Genomic DNA, 20,402 nt, shown 5'->3' with positions numbered 1-20,402 from the left:
TGAGCCTGGGGCAGGCGGGGGCCTCGTCCTTCCATCTGTTTCCCCGTATTCGGCCGTGTGTCCCGCACAGTACACCGGTGAAAAGAGGCGCCAGGTATATAGACAGAGACTTAGAGTGTGGAGCAGCGGTGGGGAGAGGAAATGCCTTGTATTGCCTAAGGGCACTTACTGCCCTTCAAACCTCAGATCCCTCAAAAAGAGGGATCAGGATGGCTGTTTTTACCAAGGACTAGCAGGCTCAGAGAACCTGAGTGACGCGGGGGCGGGGGCAGGAACTGCAAACCATCAGCAGAGAATTCTATGCTACGCGAAAAAGAGCTCGGCTTTTTGTAATGTAGGGGATGGAGAACCACCAAGGGCCTCGTGGAATCATCGTAACTACTTTTGAGGCTGGGAAGGGGAGAGACTGAGGCAAGGGAAGAAAGACGTTAGAAGGTTCTTGGTACCTGCCGAGACAGCGTATATACACAGCTGGAGCATACGGCGAAGATTAGCAGGGCCCCCGTGCAAGGATGCTCCACACATTCGTGAAGAGTTCCATACTGTTAAGGAAGATTCTTTAAAAATTGTATCTATATGAGATGGTGTATGCTAAGTAGACTTACTGTGGCAATCGTTTCCTAGTATATGCAAGTCAAAGCCTTGTGCTGTGTAGGCCTTGAACTTCTGTAGTGATGTTGAGGGCTGTCATTGCTAACCCACATGTGGCTCTCGACCTCTTGAAATGTGGCTAGTCCAAATCGAGATGAACTGTAAGTTGTAAAATGCACACTGATTTCAAAGACGGGTTTGCCAAGCAAAAAAAAAAAAAAACCTGTAAAATAACTTATCAATGATATATATGTTAAAAAATATATATGTATTCGTGTTGATTCACATGTTAAAGTATTATTTTAGATATGTTGGGCTGAATAAAAATATATTAAAATTAATTTCAACTGTTTTTACTTTTTTGAAAATGCGGCGGTGCCCAGAAAATGTAAAACTGCGTCCTCAGCTCATATTGATACGTACATCGGAAAGCACTGCCCTGGACTTCAAATGTTTGTGGAGGGTGACATCTGTGCCTTATGCATCTCTTTATCCTCAATGTCTAGGGTAATACTAGACACTTAGTAGGCACTCAGCACATATTTATAAATAAACCCCTGAGTGACTGGAATGAAAGTGATCAGCTCCCTAGAAGGATGTTTATTACGTTGTATCTTTGACAGTGTTTGATGTTAATGTGCAACAAGACTCAGGCTTTTAATGTTTGTTTTGCTTGATGACAGCTCCAAGGAACCCCCAAATCTCTTTGATTCACCCCTACTCCCCAGTCCCCCACCTCTCAGTGTAAAATGGAACTAGGTGTGAAAGCTGGCAGTTGTATTTCCTCAGAGAAGGAGAATGAAGTAATGTGTGGTGGGCACAGATTTAGGTTTGAATTCTCTTCCACTACTGGCTGTTGTAACCTTTGTCTATTTTCTTAACTTCTCTGGGCTTCAGTTTTCATGGTGAACTGGGGATAAAAATACCTTCTAGGATTGTGTGTGACAGTTAAATGATATGACTGATACTAACTTGCAAACTGCTTGGCTGGCACTTGGAGGTATTTCAGCAAATGTTCATTCCCTTCTACTCCCCATCCTGGGTACATTCATACCCCTGCAGAGTTGAATCAATCATGCAATTATTTTTTTTTAAAGATTTTATTTATTTATTTGACAGAGAGAGAAAGAGATCACAAGCATGGGGAGCAGCAGGAGAGGGAGAATCGGAGAATCAGCTCTCAGCTGAGCAGGAATCCCAATCTCCATCCTAGGACCCTGGGATCATGACCTGAGCCGAAGGCAGACCCTTAACCGACTGAGCCACTCAGGCACCCCTCAATCAGGCAATTATTGAATGCCTACTCTCTGTGAGGCACTATTCCAGGAACTGGAATACAGTAATGAAACAGACAAATCTCTCCTCAAGGGGATCCCTGGGTGGCTCAGCGGTGTAGCACCTGCCTTGGACCCAGGGCATGATCCTGGGTTCCCAGGATCGAGTCCCACATCAGGCTCCCTGCATGGAGCCTGTTTCTCCTTCTGCCTGTGTCTCTGCCTTTCTCTCTCTCTCTCTCTTGAATAAATAAATAAAATCTTTAAAAAAACAAAAACAAATCTCTCCTCAAGGAGCTCAGAGGTTAGTGTGGGAGATAGATAATAAACCGTAAATAAAATGCATAGTATGTGCCCTGCTGATGAGTGCTGTGGAGAAAAAATGCAGAGGAGGAGGATAGGAGGTGCCAGGCAGGGTGGAGGTGGGGGGTTGCGGTTTTAAACACAGTGTTCAGGAAGGCCTCTGCCACGAAATGACAATAGAGTAAAGACAACAGAATGAGAGCTGCATGGTGTTCTAGGGTACGGGGAACAGCAAGTAAGGGCCCAGAGGCCAGGCTAAGTCATGTAATGAGATCAGCAAGGAGATGGCTGTGCTTACAGCAGCAGGAGTTAAGGGTGAGAAGAACTGGGGCCCAGGTCAGCAGGGGATCTGGAGACAGACCCTAGAGCGCCTTGTAAACACATTAGAGTTGTTGCCATTTGTGGCAGGTAAATAGGAAGCTGGTGGATTGTATTGAGCAGAGAAGTAACACGATCTGACTTAAGTTTTAACAGGATTGCCATCAGTCTGGCTGCTGTGCAGAGAAACTGGGAGGCAGTCAGTTGGCTACTGTAAAAATATAGGGGAAAATGAGGGCAGCTTGGGTGGTAAACAGTGAAAGAGTAACTAAGTATTCATGTAAATATTTGTAAGTGCATTTTTCGAGGGCATGCTTTAATTGAAGTCTTTTTTTTTTTTTTTTAAAGATTTTATTTATTTTAGAGAGAGAGCAAGCGCATGAGCAGGGGAAGTGCAGAGGGAGAGAGTCCCAGCAGTCAGTCTCCCTGCTGAGCACGGAGCCTGTCACAGGTCCTAATCACAGGACCCTTGAGATCCCGACTTGAGCCACAATCAGGAGTCGGACACTTACTTCCTCAAGTGGATGACAAAACTACCTAACTTGTCATTCTAAGCATAAAGCCCTCAGAACAGAGCTGGGCATACAGCAATTCCATGATTCAAACCAACAATGACCTTGGTGGCAAATACACAGGATACCCACTACCTATTACTCCTAGTTACTCAAAGTCCTATGATTAAGTCCTCCTCTCAGACCTTGATGCTACCTAATTCTCCAGGGCACTGATTCTGCTGTGAGCTCTCAGAGATTCTGCCACCCGCTGTAAGACTGTAGCATCCCTGACTTCCAATTTAAGCTCCTGAGGATTGTTAAGAAGAAAAAAAAACCAGAGGGAAATGGGTAGATTCTGTTCATTTTTCATGCTGCTCATCACTGTGAAAGCTTGGCAGCCACAGGCAGGAATAGGGAAAAGGCTTCACACCTTCCTGGAGACAGTGTGGGGCACTCGTGAGGCTAGTTTGCACTCAGTGGATTCCCTTTTTAATAAGCTCTGGTCTATGAATCACATAAATCTCAGCACTGAGAGCCAATTTTACGGTTTGGTTTGCTTAATAGTCACACAATTAAAATAAGTTGTAAAAAACGGTGATGGTGTTTGCCAGGATAAATATTTAAAAGGGAACAGCTGTAGGAAGATGTAATATTTCAAATCAGCTCATGGCTCTTTATTTTCAATAAAGGCGATGCATGTAGGTTCCTAAGCAGTGGGATTTCTTGGCCTCTCCTTGGAATATCTTTGTGCTGCAGCTGCCAGGTTGAGAGAGGACAAAGAGGAGAGGTGTCAACTGTACCTCTGGCAATAGCTGATCGATGACCCAGAGGCAGGGGCAGGGCTTGGGACCCTCAACCCAGGGATCGAGCTCACAGATACCAAGTGAGGGAGACTCAAAGTTGCTACCATCTTCCCTAAGCTTCTGGGTTGTGTTAGTAATAAGCCCTGGTGGTCAGGTCTTTTAGGTGGCAAGTTAATAATTTTCAAAGGGGAAATTTATTTTACAAAGAGATGAGCCTATTTGGGAAGCAAATTTAAGTTCTGTCTCCTCCACTGGACTCTAGGCTGGCAGAGAGGTAGTATTGATGCCAGTTGGTTTTCCAGCTTTGGTATGGCAGCAGAGGTTGAAAACCAGGTTGAATGCTTCCTTCCTCTCTTGTACCTCACATGCCATTTCCTTTATGTCAGGAGAGCTCCTACCCTCTTCTCTCCTTCTCTGGGAGCTTCCCCCCCCCCCCCTTTTTATTTTTAAGATTTTATTTATTTGTTTGAGAGAGCGAATGAGCATGGGGAGGGACAGAGGCAGAGGGAGAAGTTGACTCTTGTTAAGCGACGAGCCTGGACATGGGGCTCCATCCCAGGACCCTGAGACCGTGACCTGAGCCAAAGGCAGATAGATGCCTAACAGACTAAGCCACCTGGGAGCTTCCGCTGTGCCCTCCTCTTGAATATTCTTGACTATGCAGCCACTGTGCTCTCCCTCTCCTGCCTTCAGCTTGTTTTGGTCTTGGTGATGGTAAAGGAAAAAACTCAATGGTTTCCAATCATATTATAGATGGGGCTCTCTGAAAGCTAAACTTCTGACACCAGATGTGTGGGTTTTCAACACTTTCAATGAAAGTGTTTTGATTAAGGGTGCAGTCCCACAAGACTGCCGCCTACCCCACTTCAGATGCCATTCCCTAGTCCAGGGTGTCTGTCACCTGTGCTTCTGACTGCCGAGCTCTAAATTAGAGCTTCCCAAAGCCCCCTCCTCGGGTTTGATAAATGTGGTAGAGCAGCTCACAGAACTCAGGAAAACACTTTATTTATTGGATTACTTGTTATAAAAAGATGTAACTCAGGAACAGACAGAAGAGATGCATAGGCGGAAGGTATGTGGGAAGGGGTGCAGAGCTTCCTTGCACTTTCTGGATATGGCACCCTCCCAGCACCTCCATGTTCCTGCTCACCAACATGTTCACCAACCGTGAAGCTCTCAAACCCCATCCTTTTTGGATTTTATAGGGGTTTCCTCATACAGACATAATTGGTCAAATCATTGGCCATTGGTGATTAAACTGAATCTGTAGCCCCCTCCCTTCCCAGAGGTGGGGAGGGGTGCTGAAAATTCTAACCCTAATCCCAAAGTTGGTTCCCCTGGCAACCAGCACAAACCCTTAGGGCTTCCTAGAAGGCACCTCATTAACATAAACTCTGAGGTGGTTGGGATTGTTTTGAGTAACAAAAGCCACCTTTATGACTCTCACCTCTAGTCACTTAGGAAATTCCAAGGATTTTACCTTTTTATTTTTATTTATTTATTTTAAAAGATTTTATCTATTTGAGAGCAAGCACGGGGGTGGGAGTGGGTATGGAGGGAAAGGAACAAGCGGACTCCAGGCTGAGGGTGGAGCCTGATGCAGGGCTCAATCCCACCACCCCAAGACTCGAGTTGAAACCAAGAGTTTAACTGACTTGTGCCACCTGTGGAGGCTGAGAAAAATTAAGGCCATCTCACCTAAAGTTTAGCATTAGCACAAGTACAGCCATTTTAGGCCCTTGTGAATAAGAGCTGCACTTTATGGGAAAAACTGCAGAATGTCCTCAATGTCCTCGGCAGGTAATCCCATATCAGAAAGACAACAGAGCTCAGAATTGCCCTCAGCAGAAAATCCCATATCAGAAAAACAACAGAGCCCACGCCCATGGTAGAAAGTCTCATATTAGAATGAGAACAGAGTTCGATGCCCTTGAAAGCCCCACATCAGAATGTAAACAGAACTTCGAGAAATTCTTCCACCCGTTCTGAAAATCCCCTAGACCAGCCTACTAAAAACCCAGCTGTAACCCACTTCGAGGTCCAAGTCCCTGCTCCGCTGTGTCGGGCACACTTGGACCCAAACTCGAGCTTGCTAATAAACCCTCGTGCGCTTGCATCGGTGTCGGCTCCTTGGTGGTTTCTCGGATTTGCAATCTTGGGCACAACAGGAGCCCCTAGGAAATTCCAAGGATTTTACATCTCTTCCAGAAATGGGGACAAGGGGGATCCCTGGGTGGCTCAGCGGTTTAGCGCCTGCCTTTGACCCAGGGTGTGATCCTGGAGTCCCTGGATTGAGTCCCACATCAGGCTCTTGCATGGAGCCTGCTTCTCCCTCTGCCTGTGTCTCCACCTCTCTCTCTCTCTAATGAATAAATAAATAAAATTAAAAAAAAAAAAAAGAAATGGGGACAAAGGTAATATGTGTATTTAAGATTTTATTTATTTGAGAGAGCGTGAAAGAGAGATCACAGAGGGAGAGGGAGAAGCAGACTCCCCACTGAGCAGGGAGCCCAATGAGATGATGCAGGGGTCAATCCCAGGACCCTGAGATCATGACTTGAGCCGAAGGCAGATGCTTAACTGACTGAGCCACCCAGGCACCCCAAAATACATATTTCTTATTATAAATTACAATACCGAAGTGATAGAGGTGGGGGGGTGGTGGTTAGGGAGTACCCAGATAGCATAATACTACAGATGATAAGACTAACGCTTGGGGAGCAAACCTATGCAATAGATAACTGGTGAATGGGAAAAGTCAGACTACAGACTTTTGATTAGCTCTCTTTCTGCTGCCTCTATCAGTAGTTTAGTAAATAATTGGGTCCTGCTTAATTTCTTATACCATTTACAATACAACCAGCTTGTAGGTTTCTTGAATGTAAGTAAGGGTCTTGTCTTTAGTCACAGTCATTTATTCAATAATATTTGCTTGTACTAAAAACACTTACATGCATTGAATTCATTTAATCCTGTCAGTAATTCTAAGAGGTAGAAACTCTAACTCTACCTGTATTGGAGGAAACAAGGGTGAGGTAATTTACTCAAGGTCGAGTGGTGGACCACACGGCCCAGTCTAACGATTGTCTCCCAGTTGCAGTGTCTGGGAACTGAAGTCATTCTTGCTCCCATCAGAGACCACTAAGTAATCTAATTGATTGCTGGTGAAATAGAGGAAGGTGGGGGCACTGTGGACAGAGTCTGTTAACAAATTTCTGAAGAAAACACAGCTTTCAGCCCAGCCAAGGTCTCTGAACAGCACCAAGGTCCCTGAACATTGATCATAAACCTCCCTAATCTTAATTTTTGTTATTTTTGGGGATCCTCTTCCACTTTCCACATTTCACTGTTAAATAATAGAATAGGGGACCAGGAATCAAGTTGCATGTAGTCTTAAGGTAGCCGTTGCTGAATGACCTTGGACAAGTCATTAGATGGTGTCTATAAGAGCGTTTTACCTCTGGGGGGTGTTGAGCCTTGAAAACTGATGTGTAGCTCCTTCATTTCTGAGCATCAGTTTCCTCGTTTGTAAATGAAGATATTATGTTGTTTTGAGGATTAGCGGCAGAGTATGTCAAACCCTAGCACAGCGCCAGATACATGGTAGGAATCCAGTAAATGGTAGCTATTATTAATAATAACCTGACAATCTGGCTTGGTTGACACTCTCTTATAACCACATTTGGCAGAACAGCAAGCAAACAAACACACACACACACAATGAAAACAGCAATAACCACCACCATCAACCACCCAATCAGTGTGGTCCTCCCGAACTCCCCTAAAGGTGACCGCTGGCTCCCAAGTGCGCGAGAAGCTGGCCAAATGCTGTTAGCAAAATGGAAGTACAGCCAGATGGAACTCCTTTCCTCCTCTGAGAGACTGGGAGTGATTTCAATGAAGGATGGCTGAGTGCAGACTCACTCTGAAATAGCTTTGACTGCCAAGTGACAGGAGGAGGGAGCCAAATGAAATGATGGTGGCAGAGAAGAGGACGGAGGGCTGTGAGAGCAGCTGGGAAGCAATGTGTCCTTGCTGACTCTTTGATCTTGCTGCTAAGAATCACTCTATTCCTCCTTCTCTCCACTCCAGAGGCCTCTAGGCAATCAGGGCTGCCCACTTGCTCCCACTAACATATGGCCATCCCTTTTGTTTGTTTGGTGCCATGAGGAATTCTCATTAGCTGCTAAATATGGAGGTGGCCCATTGCACTCCAGAGGCTGTTATGGATACCTCCTTACCTGCAGAACAGGTAAGAGCTTCAGGTGCCAGAGAAAGGAGAGACCCAAGATAGGAAAAGATTTCTCAGCCCTTTAAGCTACTGAACTGACTTTTGTTCTGGTTCCAACTTCCATGAGTTAGCTTGGTCTTTTTTACCAGTTTTCCAAGCAACTTCCTGCTGTGTGGATATTATTCATTCAGTAGTTATTGAGCTCTATTATTGCTTGGCATTATTTTAGGTAGTGGGCAAGACAGACAAGCCCTCTGCCCTTGTGGAGTTTACATTCTGGTGGGGGAGAGACATAATTCATGTGCAAATAAACACTCTAATTCAAGATAGTGGTAAGTGTAATGAATTCACAGAATCATGTGACAGAGTGACAAGAGGTGGTGGGGGATGGCTGTTTATGTCATCTGAGAAAGAAACATTAGGGCTGAGAACCAAATGATGATTGCCATGCTGTTTGAGGTCAGGTTCTGAGAAGACGGAACTGCAAGGTACAGGTCTTAACATGGCATATCTAAGGAACAGAAAGTTAACCAGTGAGAACTGGGATGTGGAGAATAAAGGGGAGAGGGTAGCAGATGGAGTTAGAAGACAGGTTGCAGGGGTGGGGAGGGGGGCTGGGGCTTGGGGGGGGAGGGGTGGGGTGGGGGGGAATGGAGGGGAGGTTAAGGATCACATTCAACACACAAGGTGTTTTTGAGATTTCACTAAAAATGAAAACCAGTCTTGACTTACCATTCCTCTTGATAATTAAAGACATTTGGCCATGCCAACCCACTATTGAATGATGACAGTTGATTTCAACATAGAGCAGCTATGCTCTCCTGCCCTTTCCACCCCCCTTTAGTGGGATTTGTGGTCGGTTATTGGTTCATAAGTAGTAGACATTCAAATCAGCAAATGCTGAGCATCATGTGAGCTTAATAAGGGCCTGGATTTTTTTTTTTCTCCCAAGTGTAATGGAAGCATATGATGAACAGTTTTTAGTGACAGTGACTTGATCTAAATTTTTAAAAGATCACTCTTGTTGATAACTGATCGTGGCTAGGGTGTGTGTGAGGGAACAGGTAACACTAATGCAAGAGATGGTGGCTAGGACCAGTGGAGACAAAGTAGTAGACAGATTCTGGGCATATCATATTTTAGAGGGAGAGCTGCCAGGACTCTGGCCAATGCATTAGATTTGGGGGAATAAAAGGGAATGAAGGATGACTCTTAGGAGAAGGGTCAAGGCTAGGGATATAAATTGGGAGTCATCAGTATATAGGTGATATTTAAACCCACAAGAATGGATGAGATCACTGAGAAAGGAACTATAGATAGGAAATAGAATGCATAAAAAAATAGAAAATAGACTGCAGAGTTTTGGGATTTTCTTCCTGTTCAAATGTAAAGCTTCTCAAGTAATTCTTGATATTATACAAACTAGTAGACTGTTAGTATTAAAAAGCAATAAAAAATTATCTATCTAGGGATGGCTGGGTGGCTCAGCGGTTAATTGTCTGCCTTTAGTTCAGGGCATGATCCCAGAGTCCCGGTATCAAGTCCCTCAACGGGCCCTTTTCATGGAGCCTGCTTCTCCCTCTGCCTAGGTCTCTGCCTCTCTCTCCATCTCTCATGAATAAGTAAATTAAAAAAAAAAAATTATCTAGCCACTATTCCTACCCATATACTTACTCAATTCCCCCTACACAAATATCCAGCCAAGTAGCCAGCCAATTAGTACATCATTAACAGGAAACATACTATTTCCATTAAGACCTTGATTCTATGTTCATTAGTAAGTGATTTTTCTTCCTATAAAAATTCTAGGTGGGTATCTATACCTCCAGAAAAGGAGTGTTGAGAGGGAAGGTGAGTACTGTTCATAATCACACCAAGATAAATGGGGACTATGCTGGGCAAATAATAAAAGCGGCAACACTTTAGCCATATATCTCCAGATAGTCAATTGGATGACTTTAAAAATGTTTAAAAGGTGAGATACCACTTGTCTCATGGCAAAATAAAAAATTTGGAGGTAAAAGAAATCTCAAGAAAATCACCTGCTCTACTTAACTCAATCACAAAGAGGAAATTAGGGGCTTTATGTTAGACTAAAATCAAGTTAGCATGTGGCAGGGGAAGACTAGGCCATCTTTCTCAACATATGATGGGCTTATTGGGACGTAACCCTGCAGGAAGTCTCGATAAATCCATCATAAGATGAAAACATCATAGCTTAGTCTAGCCTACCTTAAACGTGCTCTTGAACACTTACATTACCTACAGTTGGGCAACATCTAACTTAAAGCCTATTTCATAATAATAATAAAGTATTGAGGGGATCCCTGGGTGGCTCAGCGGTTTAGTGCCTGCCTTCAGCCCAGGGCGTGATCCTGGGGTCCTGGGATGGAGTCCTGCATCGGGCTCCCTGCATGGAGCCTGCTTCTCCCTCTGCCTGTGTCTCTGCCTCTCTCTCTCGCTCTCTCTCATGAATAAATAAATAAAATCTTAAAAAAAAATAAAGTGTTGAATATCCCATATAATCCATTGAATATTTCATTCAAAGAATAGTTGTGTGGGTACAGAATGGCTGTCAGTGTATCGATTGTTTTAACTTGTGATCACGTTGCTGACTAGGAGCTGTGGCTCATTGCTGCTGCCCAGCATTCCGAGAATGTCATACCGCTTACTACTGGCCCAGGAAAAGATTCAAATTCAGAATTCAAAATTTGAAGTACAGTTTCTGCCAAAGGTGTGTCACTTTCCCACCATTGTAAAGTCGAAAAAACGTGCAGTACAACCATAGTAAGTGGGGGACCATCTGTAGTAGACATACTTGTATTGCACTTGTTTATAAACCCTCTTCACATGCATGTGTCATTTGGCCTGTGAGGTATCATTGTTTGATAGTAGAGTGCAGTACGGTTTAGAGATGTGACTTGCCCAAGATCACTAACCATTAAAATGTAGAGTGGTTTATACTATATGTTGGCAAAGTGAATATAAGTGAAAAAAAATAAAGTTGAAAAAAAGAAAAAACCCTATTGTATCATATATACTCAATAAATGCTTATTAAAGAAAAAAATGTAGAGTGGGAACTTGAACCTGTGTCATCTGTTTTCTCTTGCCAATTCCCGTTCTTATTAGCTCCAATCTGGTGATTGTTACTAGTAAAGGTTTTAGGCGTAAATTGATTTTTCTCCTGGAATTTTAATTCCGGAGCCTCTTACTTTGTTTCCTGGTGTGTAAAAAGTACTTATTACTTTCATCAATAAAGAAATACAAATACATCAATAAAGAAAATACAAATGTGAAAGCATTTTGTAAGTTGTAAGCCACTGAGCAAATTTACATTTGAAGGCTAGTTAGATGGGCATTTTTTCCTCTCCAGTTAGGGGAACTACACTGAATTGGTAAGTGAATTGGTGAGAGAATTACCTTTGTTTCATTCACAGTAACTCTAACATATTGTTGGCTAAATGAGGGGGGTTCTCTAAAAAGAGAACAGTGACTGGAAGAAATCGTGGGACTAAGTCTTATAATTTGGGAACATTAGTGGATTCACAGTCTAATCCCAAAACCTATTTGACCTAGCTCAGAGCGGTATGAAGGAGTCTCCAATGTGTGGAGTATCAGGAAGGATCCACTAACCCTGGTAGCTGTTTACATTGATCAAAGATCCAACAAGGATTTCCTTCATTTTGTTCAGGGTCCCACCACTCATTCTCCCGGATACAGAGTATTGGGAACAGAGCTTTCTCTCTCTCCTAAAAGCCCAGTGCTGTTTATTTGTATAGTAACATATACCTGGCATTCCTTAAGCTTTCTGTGTTATAATGAACTCAACAACTTCAAGGATACTCAATTGTTAACTTATAGAAAACTCCAACTACTTAGAGCATGGCATTCAAGACCTTACACAACGGTTCATAATCTACCTTCTTTTTTTTTTTTTAAAGATTTTATTTACTCATGAGAGACAGAGAGAGAGGCAGAGACACAGGCAGAGGGAGAAGCAGGCTCTATGCAGGAAGCACGATGCAGGACTCAATCCTGGGACCCTGGGATCACACCCTGAGCTGAAGGCAGATGCTCAACTGCTGAGCCACCCAGGCATCCCATAATCTACCTAATAGTAACTTCCACTGTTATCAGGAAAGAACATTCCCCTCTAAATTGGTCTCCTCATTCCCTCCTGTGCATGTTTTATTTTTCCACCTGCACAACTTTCTCGTTGTCTGTGCTGTCCTTTACTGTTAGTCACATATGGCTAGTACGTGAAATGCAGCCAGTCCAAACTGAGATGTGCTGTTAGATATACCCAGATTTCAGAAATCTAGAAACGGCAAAATGTAAAATATTTCGTTAATGATGTTTAAATATTGATTATAGGGACACCTGGGTGGCTCAGTGGTTGAGCCTCTGCCTTCAGCTCTGGTCATGATCCTGGAGTTCTGGGACTGAGTCCTGCATTGGGCTCCCCAGAGGGAGCCTGCTTCTCCCTCTGCCTATGTCTCTGCCTCTCTCTCTCTCTCATGAATAAATTAATAAAAATCTTTAAAAAATATTGATTATACATTCAAAAGTGACTATTTTGGATATATTAGCTAAAATACATTAAAATAATTTTTTAAAAAAGATTTTATTTACTTATTCATGAGAGACACAGAGAGAGAGGCAGAGACATAGCCAGAGGGAGAAGCAGGTTCCATGCAGGAAGCCCGATGTGGGATTCACTCCGAAACTTCAGGATCACACCCTGAGCCAAAGGCAGATGCTCAACTGCTGAGCCACCCAGGCCTCCCAACATTAAAATTGATTTCATATTTTTTACTTTTTCATGTGGCTTCTAGAAAATTGAAAATATATGTGGCTTGCCCCGTATTTTTAAATATATTTTTTTTAATTTTTAAATTTATTTATGATAGTCACAGAGAGAGAGGCAGAGACATAGGCAAAGGGAAAAGCAGGCTCCATGCACCGGGAGCCCGACGTGGGATTTGATCCCGGGCCTCCAGGATCGCGCCCTGGGCCACAGGCAGGCACCAAACCGCTGCGCCACCCAGGGATCCCTTGCCCCGTATTTTTAAATGGGCGGTGCTCTGCTAGATCATCAGCCTAGCTTCTTAAGCCAATGTAGAACAGGGCCTACTATTCAAACTCACCTTTGTATTTTCTCACTCTAAAATAATAAAAGTGGGGACGTCTGGGTGGCCCAGTGGTTGAGTGTCTGCCTTTGGCTCAGGGCATGATTCTGGTCCGAGGATCGAGTCCCACATTGGGCTCCTTTCGAGGACCCTGCTTCTCCCTCTGCCTATGTCTCGGCCTCTGTGTCTCATGAATAAACAAAATCTTTAAAATAAAACTGAAGGATGATAGAAAATTGTACTTGTGGGTTTATACATTGAAAGCAGGCTGTTATCAAATCAAAGCTATTACCAATCAGCTGACAGCTCAAGAAAAGAGTTTCTGCCAAAGACAATTTGCTCAGTTAAGTGTTAGATAACTTTTTTAGGGACCCACACTAAAAACCCCATGCCTGTGAATTTCATCTTTATCCCTCCTGTTTTTCTTCTACCTCTACTCACTAAAATATTAGCCTTTCCTGTGAAATTTTTTAACTTTGTTTACTCTCAGTCCGTAACTGTCTTGTTCACTTTACTTTTAAAATCTGTTTCCGAGTAGTCTCACAGCGTTTCCTATCCACATTCATTCCATTTTATATACTGCAACTAAAATCATCTTCCGTAATTATTTTTGCAAATATCATTTTTTGCTCAAAAACTTCTATTTTTCCTACACTGCTGAGAGGAAGAATTCCTTCACCTAGCATCCACGTGAGGCTTTTTCATACCTTAACTCTTGGTATTCTTCATAAAACCTGAGCTTTAAACTTTTTTTTTTAAAGATTTTATTTATTTGACAGAAAGCACAAGCAGGGGGAGTGGGAGAAACAGGCTCCCCACTAAGCAGGGAGCCCGACGTGGGGCTTGATCCCCGGACCCCAGGATCATGACCTGAGCTGAAGGCAGATGCTTAATCAACTGAGCCACCCTGGCCCCCAACAACTGAGCTTTAGAGCAACTAGATTTGGTTTATGTAAAACACCTAGAACCACTTAGAACCAATGTAAAGGCTATGTTTTAGTTATTATCATCATTACTACACACTTTCATTTGAGTATGCCATATGCATTTCTACCTCTGGAACACCGCTAATTCCTTTTTCACTTGAATACCTCTATTGCCAAAGGGAAAAGGAGTTATTTCAACAGTCTGTGAGTGACTGGAACAAGCTAATTGTTACTCCTTGAGAAAAAACTTATCCTCCCTACGATGGACAGCAACTCTGAACCCTTATTTAACTATGAAATGTAATAAATTTAAGACTGGATGAAACCTAAATAAAAGGTGGTATTTCTTTTATACAATAGATGATAAACTTATGGAATGCGGTATTTAAAAAAACAAAGCGTGAAAACATATAGATGGGTTCTGGATTTAGGGCGACCTAAACTCGACCCTTCAACTTTGGCATATACTAGAACAACATGGGATGCTTTCAAAACTAATACAGATACCTGGGCCCCACTCCACAGAGTTACTTAATCTTTAATGGTAGGTTCTGGGCACACAAATTTTTTAAAAGCTCCAAGGTACTTCATAGATACCTTTTCAAAAGCTTGGCAGGTGATCTTCATGTGCACCTACATCACATCCAAGAATCATTGGTTTAATCAAGAGAAACAATTGGGTTAAGGAGGTTTGGTAATATATTTTCCCATGTTCTCGTAGTGCATGTTTTTGAAACAGAAACAATACTCAGAGAACTGATTTGCCCTGAATGACTTATAATGTTTATAAATAGTATTCTTAAAAGCAAAAAGCAACCCCTCTTCCCCACCTTTCTACAAAACCCTCCTGCTGCAGGAAGTTGAGTTGATTTAGGGGATCAGAAAAGAAAAAACACATATATCCCAAATGCCACACTTGGTTTTTATCTAAAAGCTTGTCTGTTAGCCTGGCTTCTATTTATTTATAAATTTCAAAACAGAATTACTTAAGTAAATATATATTTAACGAGGTACAATATTTACAGCTTACAGATTTGACAACGCAAAATTATTCACTTAACGTGTGAAAAAAGTTGACATTTTAGTATACAATAGTTCAAAAATTTCAAAAACAACCTCACCTCAAAAATATTTTACACCAATTTTCAAAAGTGCTATCTTCACAGGCTCATTGTATGTCAACAACCCAGTTAGGTCACCAAATCTCCAAGCAGGAAGGAACCAGTAATCATACCCAGAAACAGCACTTTTCGTACCATTATAGAGGGTGTAAAAATCTTGGGTCTTGAAACCCTATAACAAAGCCCCTTTTACCCTCCAATCCTGTGACAGCAGATCTTGTAGTTCTCCCTCATCATCGCTGTCAATATTCTCCTCTTCCTTTTTCTGCAGTTCCTTTATAGTCAGAACCTCTTTAAGCTTATTTTTTATTTCATCCTGGCGATTCCGAAGCTTTTCCACCCGACGGTAACATTCTATCTGCTCATCGATCTCCCCAATTTGCCGGTCCAACCGTCCCTCCTCATCCTCTTCAGCAACTATGGCTTCGGAAATGGTATTGACTTGTCTCATGGCCTTCTGAAATTCGTCCCACTCTTTGTCCATTTGATCCTTTGGGGCGTCAACCTTTCGTACCCTTGCATCTATCTCAGGGTCGTCAAAAAAGCCTTCTGGTAATGCTTCCGCTGTGTTTTCTCTCCTTTCCACTACTTTTTCGTGTATTTCTGCTTTTTCAATTGACCCTGAATGAGGAATTAAGGGGGCCTTGGGGGGATTTGTATCCGAGAAACCGCTTGGCAGCATACTACTTGTTGCCTCCCTCGGGGAGGAAAGCGAGTGGTCCTTGCCCTGTGCGTCGGGCGGCTGCTTGCTCGAGTCCCCTCCTTTCCCACCTCCTCCCTCTTCTTCCTCCTCCTCCTCCTCCTCCTCATCCTCATAATCAGGGAGTAAACCGAGTCCCGAAGCCTTACTGAGAGTCGCTCTGGTGGATTCCTTCCCTGCTTTGTCAAAGTTGGTGGGCAAAGCGGATGTGGAGGGTTGCACCTGAGGCAGCGGGGAGGCCTTGAGTCTTTTGGCCTCTTGGCCATCGGCGTCCGGCACCTTCCTCTTGGCTGACTGAGGCGCTGCGCTGGAGGACGGTCCCTGGGTGGCTTCCCTCGCGCCTTTCAGCTCGGCCACTTTCTCCCGGTGCTGCTTTCCCAGAACGTGGGTCTGCCACAGGAGCTCGCTCTTCACCGGCGTATTACACAGGGCGCAACTCAGCTGTCCCAAACGGTTGTACTTCGCAAATGGAGATTCTATCCGTTTCCGGTTGGTGCTCAGACGCTGCTTCTCCTTCATCAACCGCCGCAGTTCGTCCTGATTCACAACTCGCTTCCCCGCGGGAGCGCGAGCGGAGGCGGAGGCGGAAGACGCCATCTTGGCGCCCCGACCCGAAGCGATTGCGGCTTCCGTGCGGGCGAGGCCTGGCGACGTCACTTCCGGTCCCGGCGAGGATTGGCTGAGGCTCGGGCACGGGCTTCCTCTCGGGATCCCGGCTGAGGCTGTTACTCGCTGGCAGGTGGCGCGCCGGGTGATGCGATGGCTGCGGTCAAGGCGATCAACTCCAAGGCTGAGGTGGCGCGGGCCCAGGCGGCCTTGGCCGTCAATATCTGCGCCGCCCGAGGGCTGCAGGATGTCCTGCGCACCAACTTGGGGCCCAAGGGCACCATGAAAATGTGAGCCTGCGGGCGGTTGGAGCGGCGGTTAGGACCCGGAGTTGGCTCGGCCCGCTCGGGGCACACGTTCCGCCGAGAGCCTGGAGCCGCAGGAAGCGCCCGTGGGCCCGTAGTCCTCGTTGTCACTCCTGCGCGGAGGGCGCCCGTGGCCCGGGGCGGGCGGGCGGGTGCGACCCCCCCCCCCCCCCCCCCCGCCTTCGGTTAACGCTCCCGTGCCCCTGGTCTGGTCCCTTCGAAGCGCCAGCCGGGGAACTCCCCTGCGCTTTGACACTGTGTGTCTTTACCTGGGGATTTGTGGGGCCGTGTCGCAGCCGTAAGGGCACAGGCCTTGGGCCCGGCGGTGTGGGTCCAAATCCAAGCTCCCTTCCAGCTGTCCGCCCCTAGGCAAGTTGTCTGAACGCTCTGTGCCCACGCTGCTTCCGAGCCACCCTTTCAGCATCTCTACGTAGCATCACCATCTTCTTTAGAAGAGTGAGGAAAAGAGAACAAAAATGTTTAGGAGAGAGAGAGACGTTCTAAGAGGAGTAAGCAGAATTAATATAAACGGTAAAAGAGGGCGCTTGTATACTAACCGGATGCTGGGAACCCAGGTGATGAAGGGGTGGTACATATGTGGCATATAGGCCAGGAATCCTGTGATAGGACTGAGGGAGAAGGAGAAGCCTCCCAACAGGTTTTTTTTTTTTTTTTTTTTTGTCGTTTCTTTTTTTTTTTTTTTTTTTTTGATTTTTTATGATAGTCACAGAGAGAGAGAGAGAGGCAGAGACACAGGCAGAGGGAGAAGCAGGCTCCATGCACCGGGAGCCCGATGTGGGATTCGATCCCGGGTCTCCAGGATCGCGCCCTGGGCCAAAGGCAGGCGCCAAACCGCTGCGCCACCCAGGGATCCCTGTGTTTTTTTTTTTTTTTTTTTAAGGCTTTGTTTATTTATTCATGAGACACAGAGAAAGAGAGAGAGGCAGAGACACAGGCAGAGGGAGAAGCAGCCTCCATGCGGGGAGCCCGACGCGGGACTCGATCCCGGGACTCCAGGATCACGCCTTGGGCCAAAGGCAGGCGCCAAACCGCTGCGCCACCCTGGCTGCCCTCTCAACAGATTTTTGATCAGATCCTTGAAAGATAAGTTAGAGTTCACCAGTTGGAGAAGGGACTGAAGTCCTAGTAACTTAAGGAACAAGAAAGCCCAATGGTGTAAATCCAACAGAAATGAAAACAAACATGATGTGTAAAAGGGAACCACAAGATATCATTGGCAGGTGTGGCAGGAAAAACAGACATAAGCCAGAGTGGGAAAGGTGAACTACCTCATTGCTAAATAGTCTGGATTTTACCTGGAAGATGATGGAGAGCATAGATTTTTAAAAAAATTTTTTTTAAAATTTTTATTTATTTATGATAGTCACGCGCAGAGAGAGAGAGAGAGAGAGGCAGAGACACAGGCACAGGCAGAAGCAGGCTCCATGCACCGGGAGCGCGACGTGGGATTCGATCCTGGGTCTCCAGGATCGTGCCCTGGCCAAAGGCAGGCGCCAAACCGCTGCGCCACCCAGGGATCCCAGAACATAGATTTTTGATTAGGGAGCTGATAGGGTCACACTGTGTTTTAGAAAGATAAATATAGTGTGGACGGTAGATTCAAATTCAGAGATACCAGGATGCTAAGTCCAGGCTAGAGTTGTTGACGACAGTGGACGTGGAGAGGAGGGAGTAGATTCAAGAAATATTTAGGTTGTAAAATCAACAGAACTTGATGATCTAATAAATGTGAGGGATGAGGGAAGACACTAAGTTGAGTGAATGAATGGTAACATTTCACCAAAATAAAAAGCTTGCAGGAAATTTACGATTTTGTAGTTTGTAGATTTCCAAGTATCCTTTTTTGACCAAACTGCTGTTCATAACTCATCAATTTCTCTCAACTTGTAAATGCTCCATTTCGAATGAAATCGCTATAGCAGTGTATATGGGGAGAAGTGATTCTGTAGGCTGCACATGGTGGTGATAACCATGGTAGTGCCACATGGCACATGGGAAGTTTTGGGACTCAGTTCTTTTTTTTTTTTTTTTTTTTAATTATTTATTTGTTCATGAGAGACAGAGAGAGGCAGAGACATAGGCAGAGGGAGAAGCAGGCTCCATGTGGGGAAGCTGATGTGGGACTTGATCCCAGGACCCTGGGATCACAACCTGAGCCGAAGGCAGACACTCAACCACTGAGCAACCCAGGTGCCCCGAGGCTCAGTTCCTTTTATTAAGGACAGTGAATGGCAAGAAATGAGAATGTCTTGCTTGACTCTTGACATATGAGGTTAATAATATCACTGTTTTCTGAACAGGCTTGTTTCTGGTGCAGGTGATATCAAACTCACCAAAGATGGCAATGTACTGCTCCATGAGATGGTGAGCTGACGCTGCTGACTTTAATAAATCTTAGTAAGCCTAGAACATAGTACAAATTGTATGTGTTTAAACCAAGGCTGTCACTTAAGTACTGCAGTCATGGGTTATACTTGTTTGGTTAAACCTTAATAAAAGATGATTTTGGTGTTTTTCAAATCTTTTTACAATTCAAATAATAGCTTAGGGATACTTCCAAATTACATCTTTTAAAGGTTTTTTTTTTTTTTTTTAATATTTATTTATGAGAGACACACAGAGAGAGAGACAGAGGCAGAGACACAGGCAGAGGGAGAAGCAGGCTCCATGCAGGGAGCCCAACGTGGGGCTCGATTCATTTTGGAAATGTCATTGCATTCTGAAACAAAGACTTTTTTTTTTTTTTTTTAAAGATTTTATTTATTTATTCATGAGAGACACAGAGAGACGCAGAGACACAGGTAGAGGGAGAAGCAGGCCCCATGCAGGAAGCCCTACGTGCGACTGGATCCCGGGACCCCAGGATCACTTCCTGGGCGGAAGGCGGGCGCTAAACTGCTGAGCCACCCAGGGATCCCCTGAAACAAAGACTCTTAGAAAACGTTCAAACGTTGCCCTGAAGCTTATTTCTTAATTTTAGTATTGGCCCTTAGATTATCTTGTTTCATTAGACCAAAACTCATTCTCTCTTTTAATGTGTTGTTTAGGGCAGCCGGGGTGGCTCAGCGGCTTAGCGCCACCTTCGGCCCGGGGCGTGATCCTAGAGACCCTGGATCGAGTCCCACATCTGGCTCCCTGCATGGAGCCTGCATCTCCCTCTGCCTGTGTCTCCTCTGTGTGTCTCTCATGAATAAATAAAACCTTAAAAAAAATAATCTGTTGTTTACATTTTCCAGCAAATTCAACACCCAACGGCTTCCTTGATAGCAAAAGTAGCAACAGCCCAGGATGACATTACAGGAGACGGTACTACTTCCAATGTTCTAATTATTGGAGAGTTACTAAAACAAGCTGATCTTTACATTTCCGAGGTATTAGCATTTTATAGAATTCCTATTCATTTGAATGGGGGAATTTTTTCACTACTAAAATAGTTTAATTTTAGAGGGCAAAAGTAATTTTTATCAAGATACTTTTGGACAATTATAAAAGGAAATAATAATGTCCTTTTTGGCCAAAATAATGCCTTTCATTGGAATTCTATCCCACTTTTTAAAATGAAATATTTAGGATATATAA

General features: G+C 44.3%; 2 protein-coding genes and 1 non-coding gene across 8 annotated transcripts in view; 2 read left to right on the top strand and 1 right to left on the bottom strand.

Moving 5' to 3' along the window:
* The first annotated feature begins 444 nt into the window (after nt 1-444).
* LOC121474332 lies at nt 445-547 on the top strand. The gene has a single exon (XR_005983344.1). It is a non-coding gene; the product is annotated as a U6 spliceosomal RNA (small nuclear RNA).
* Nucleotides 548-13,086: 12,539 nt separating this feature from the next.
* Nucleotides 13,087-16,513, bottom strand: ZNF830 (zinc finger protein 830). Its single transcript, XM_041723718.1, has one exon. The coding sequence runs from the start codon at nt 16,486-16,488 to the stop codon at nt 15,364-15,366; it is 1,125 nt and encodes a 374-aa protein (XP_041579652.1). The 5' UTR covers nt 16,489-16,513; the 3' UTR covers nt 13,087-15,363.
* A 105-nt stretch (nt 16,514-16,618) lies between these two features.
* Nucleotides 16,619-20,402, top strand: part of CCT6B (chaperonin containing TCP1 subunit 6B) — a 28,226-nt gene continuing 24,442 nt past the window's right edge. For 5 of the 6 annotated variants that reach the window (XM_041725899.1, XM_041725902.1, XM_041725901.1 and 2 more), the window contains exons 1-3: nt 16,619-16,787; nt 19,124-19,187; nt 20,060-20,194. In XM_041725899.1, coding sequence (XP_041581833.1) covers nt 16,651-16,787; nt 19,124-19,187; nt 20,060-20,194 — 336 coding nt within the window. In that variant the 5' untranslated portion in view covers nt 16,619-16,650. The remainder of the gene's footprint in view (nt 16,788-19,123; nt 19,188-20,059; nt 20,195-20,402) is intronic. The other variant, XM_041725900.1, reaches the window with a different exon arrangement.

The sequence above is a fragment of the Vulpes lagopus genome, chromosome 12 (genome assembly GCF_018345385.1).
Source record: "Vulpes lagopus strain Blue_001 chromosome 12, ASM1834538v1, whole genome shotgun sequence".
In the NCBI taxonomy this organism is placed as follows: Eukaryota; Metazoa; Chordata; class Mammalia; order Carnivora; family Canidae; genus Vulpes; species Vulpes lagopus.
Note: the sequence above shows the minus strand (reverse complement) of the source record. Positions and strands in the feature narration are given on the sequence as shown.

Coding starts and splice junctions, on each gene's coding strand:
- ZNF830 (XM_041723718.1), bottom strand. CDS start 16,488: ATGGCGTCTTCCGCCTCCGCCTCCGCTCGCGCTCCCGCGGGGAAGCGA.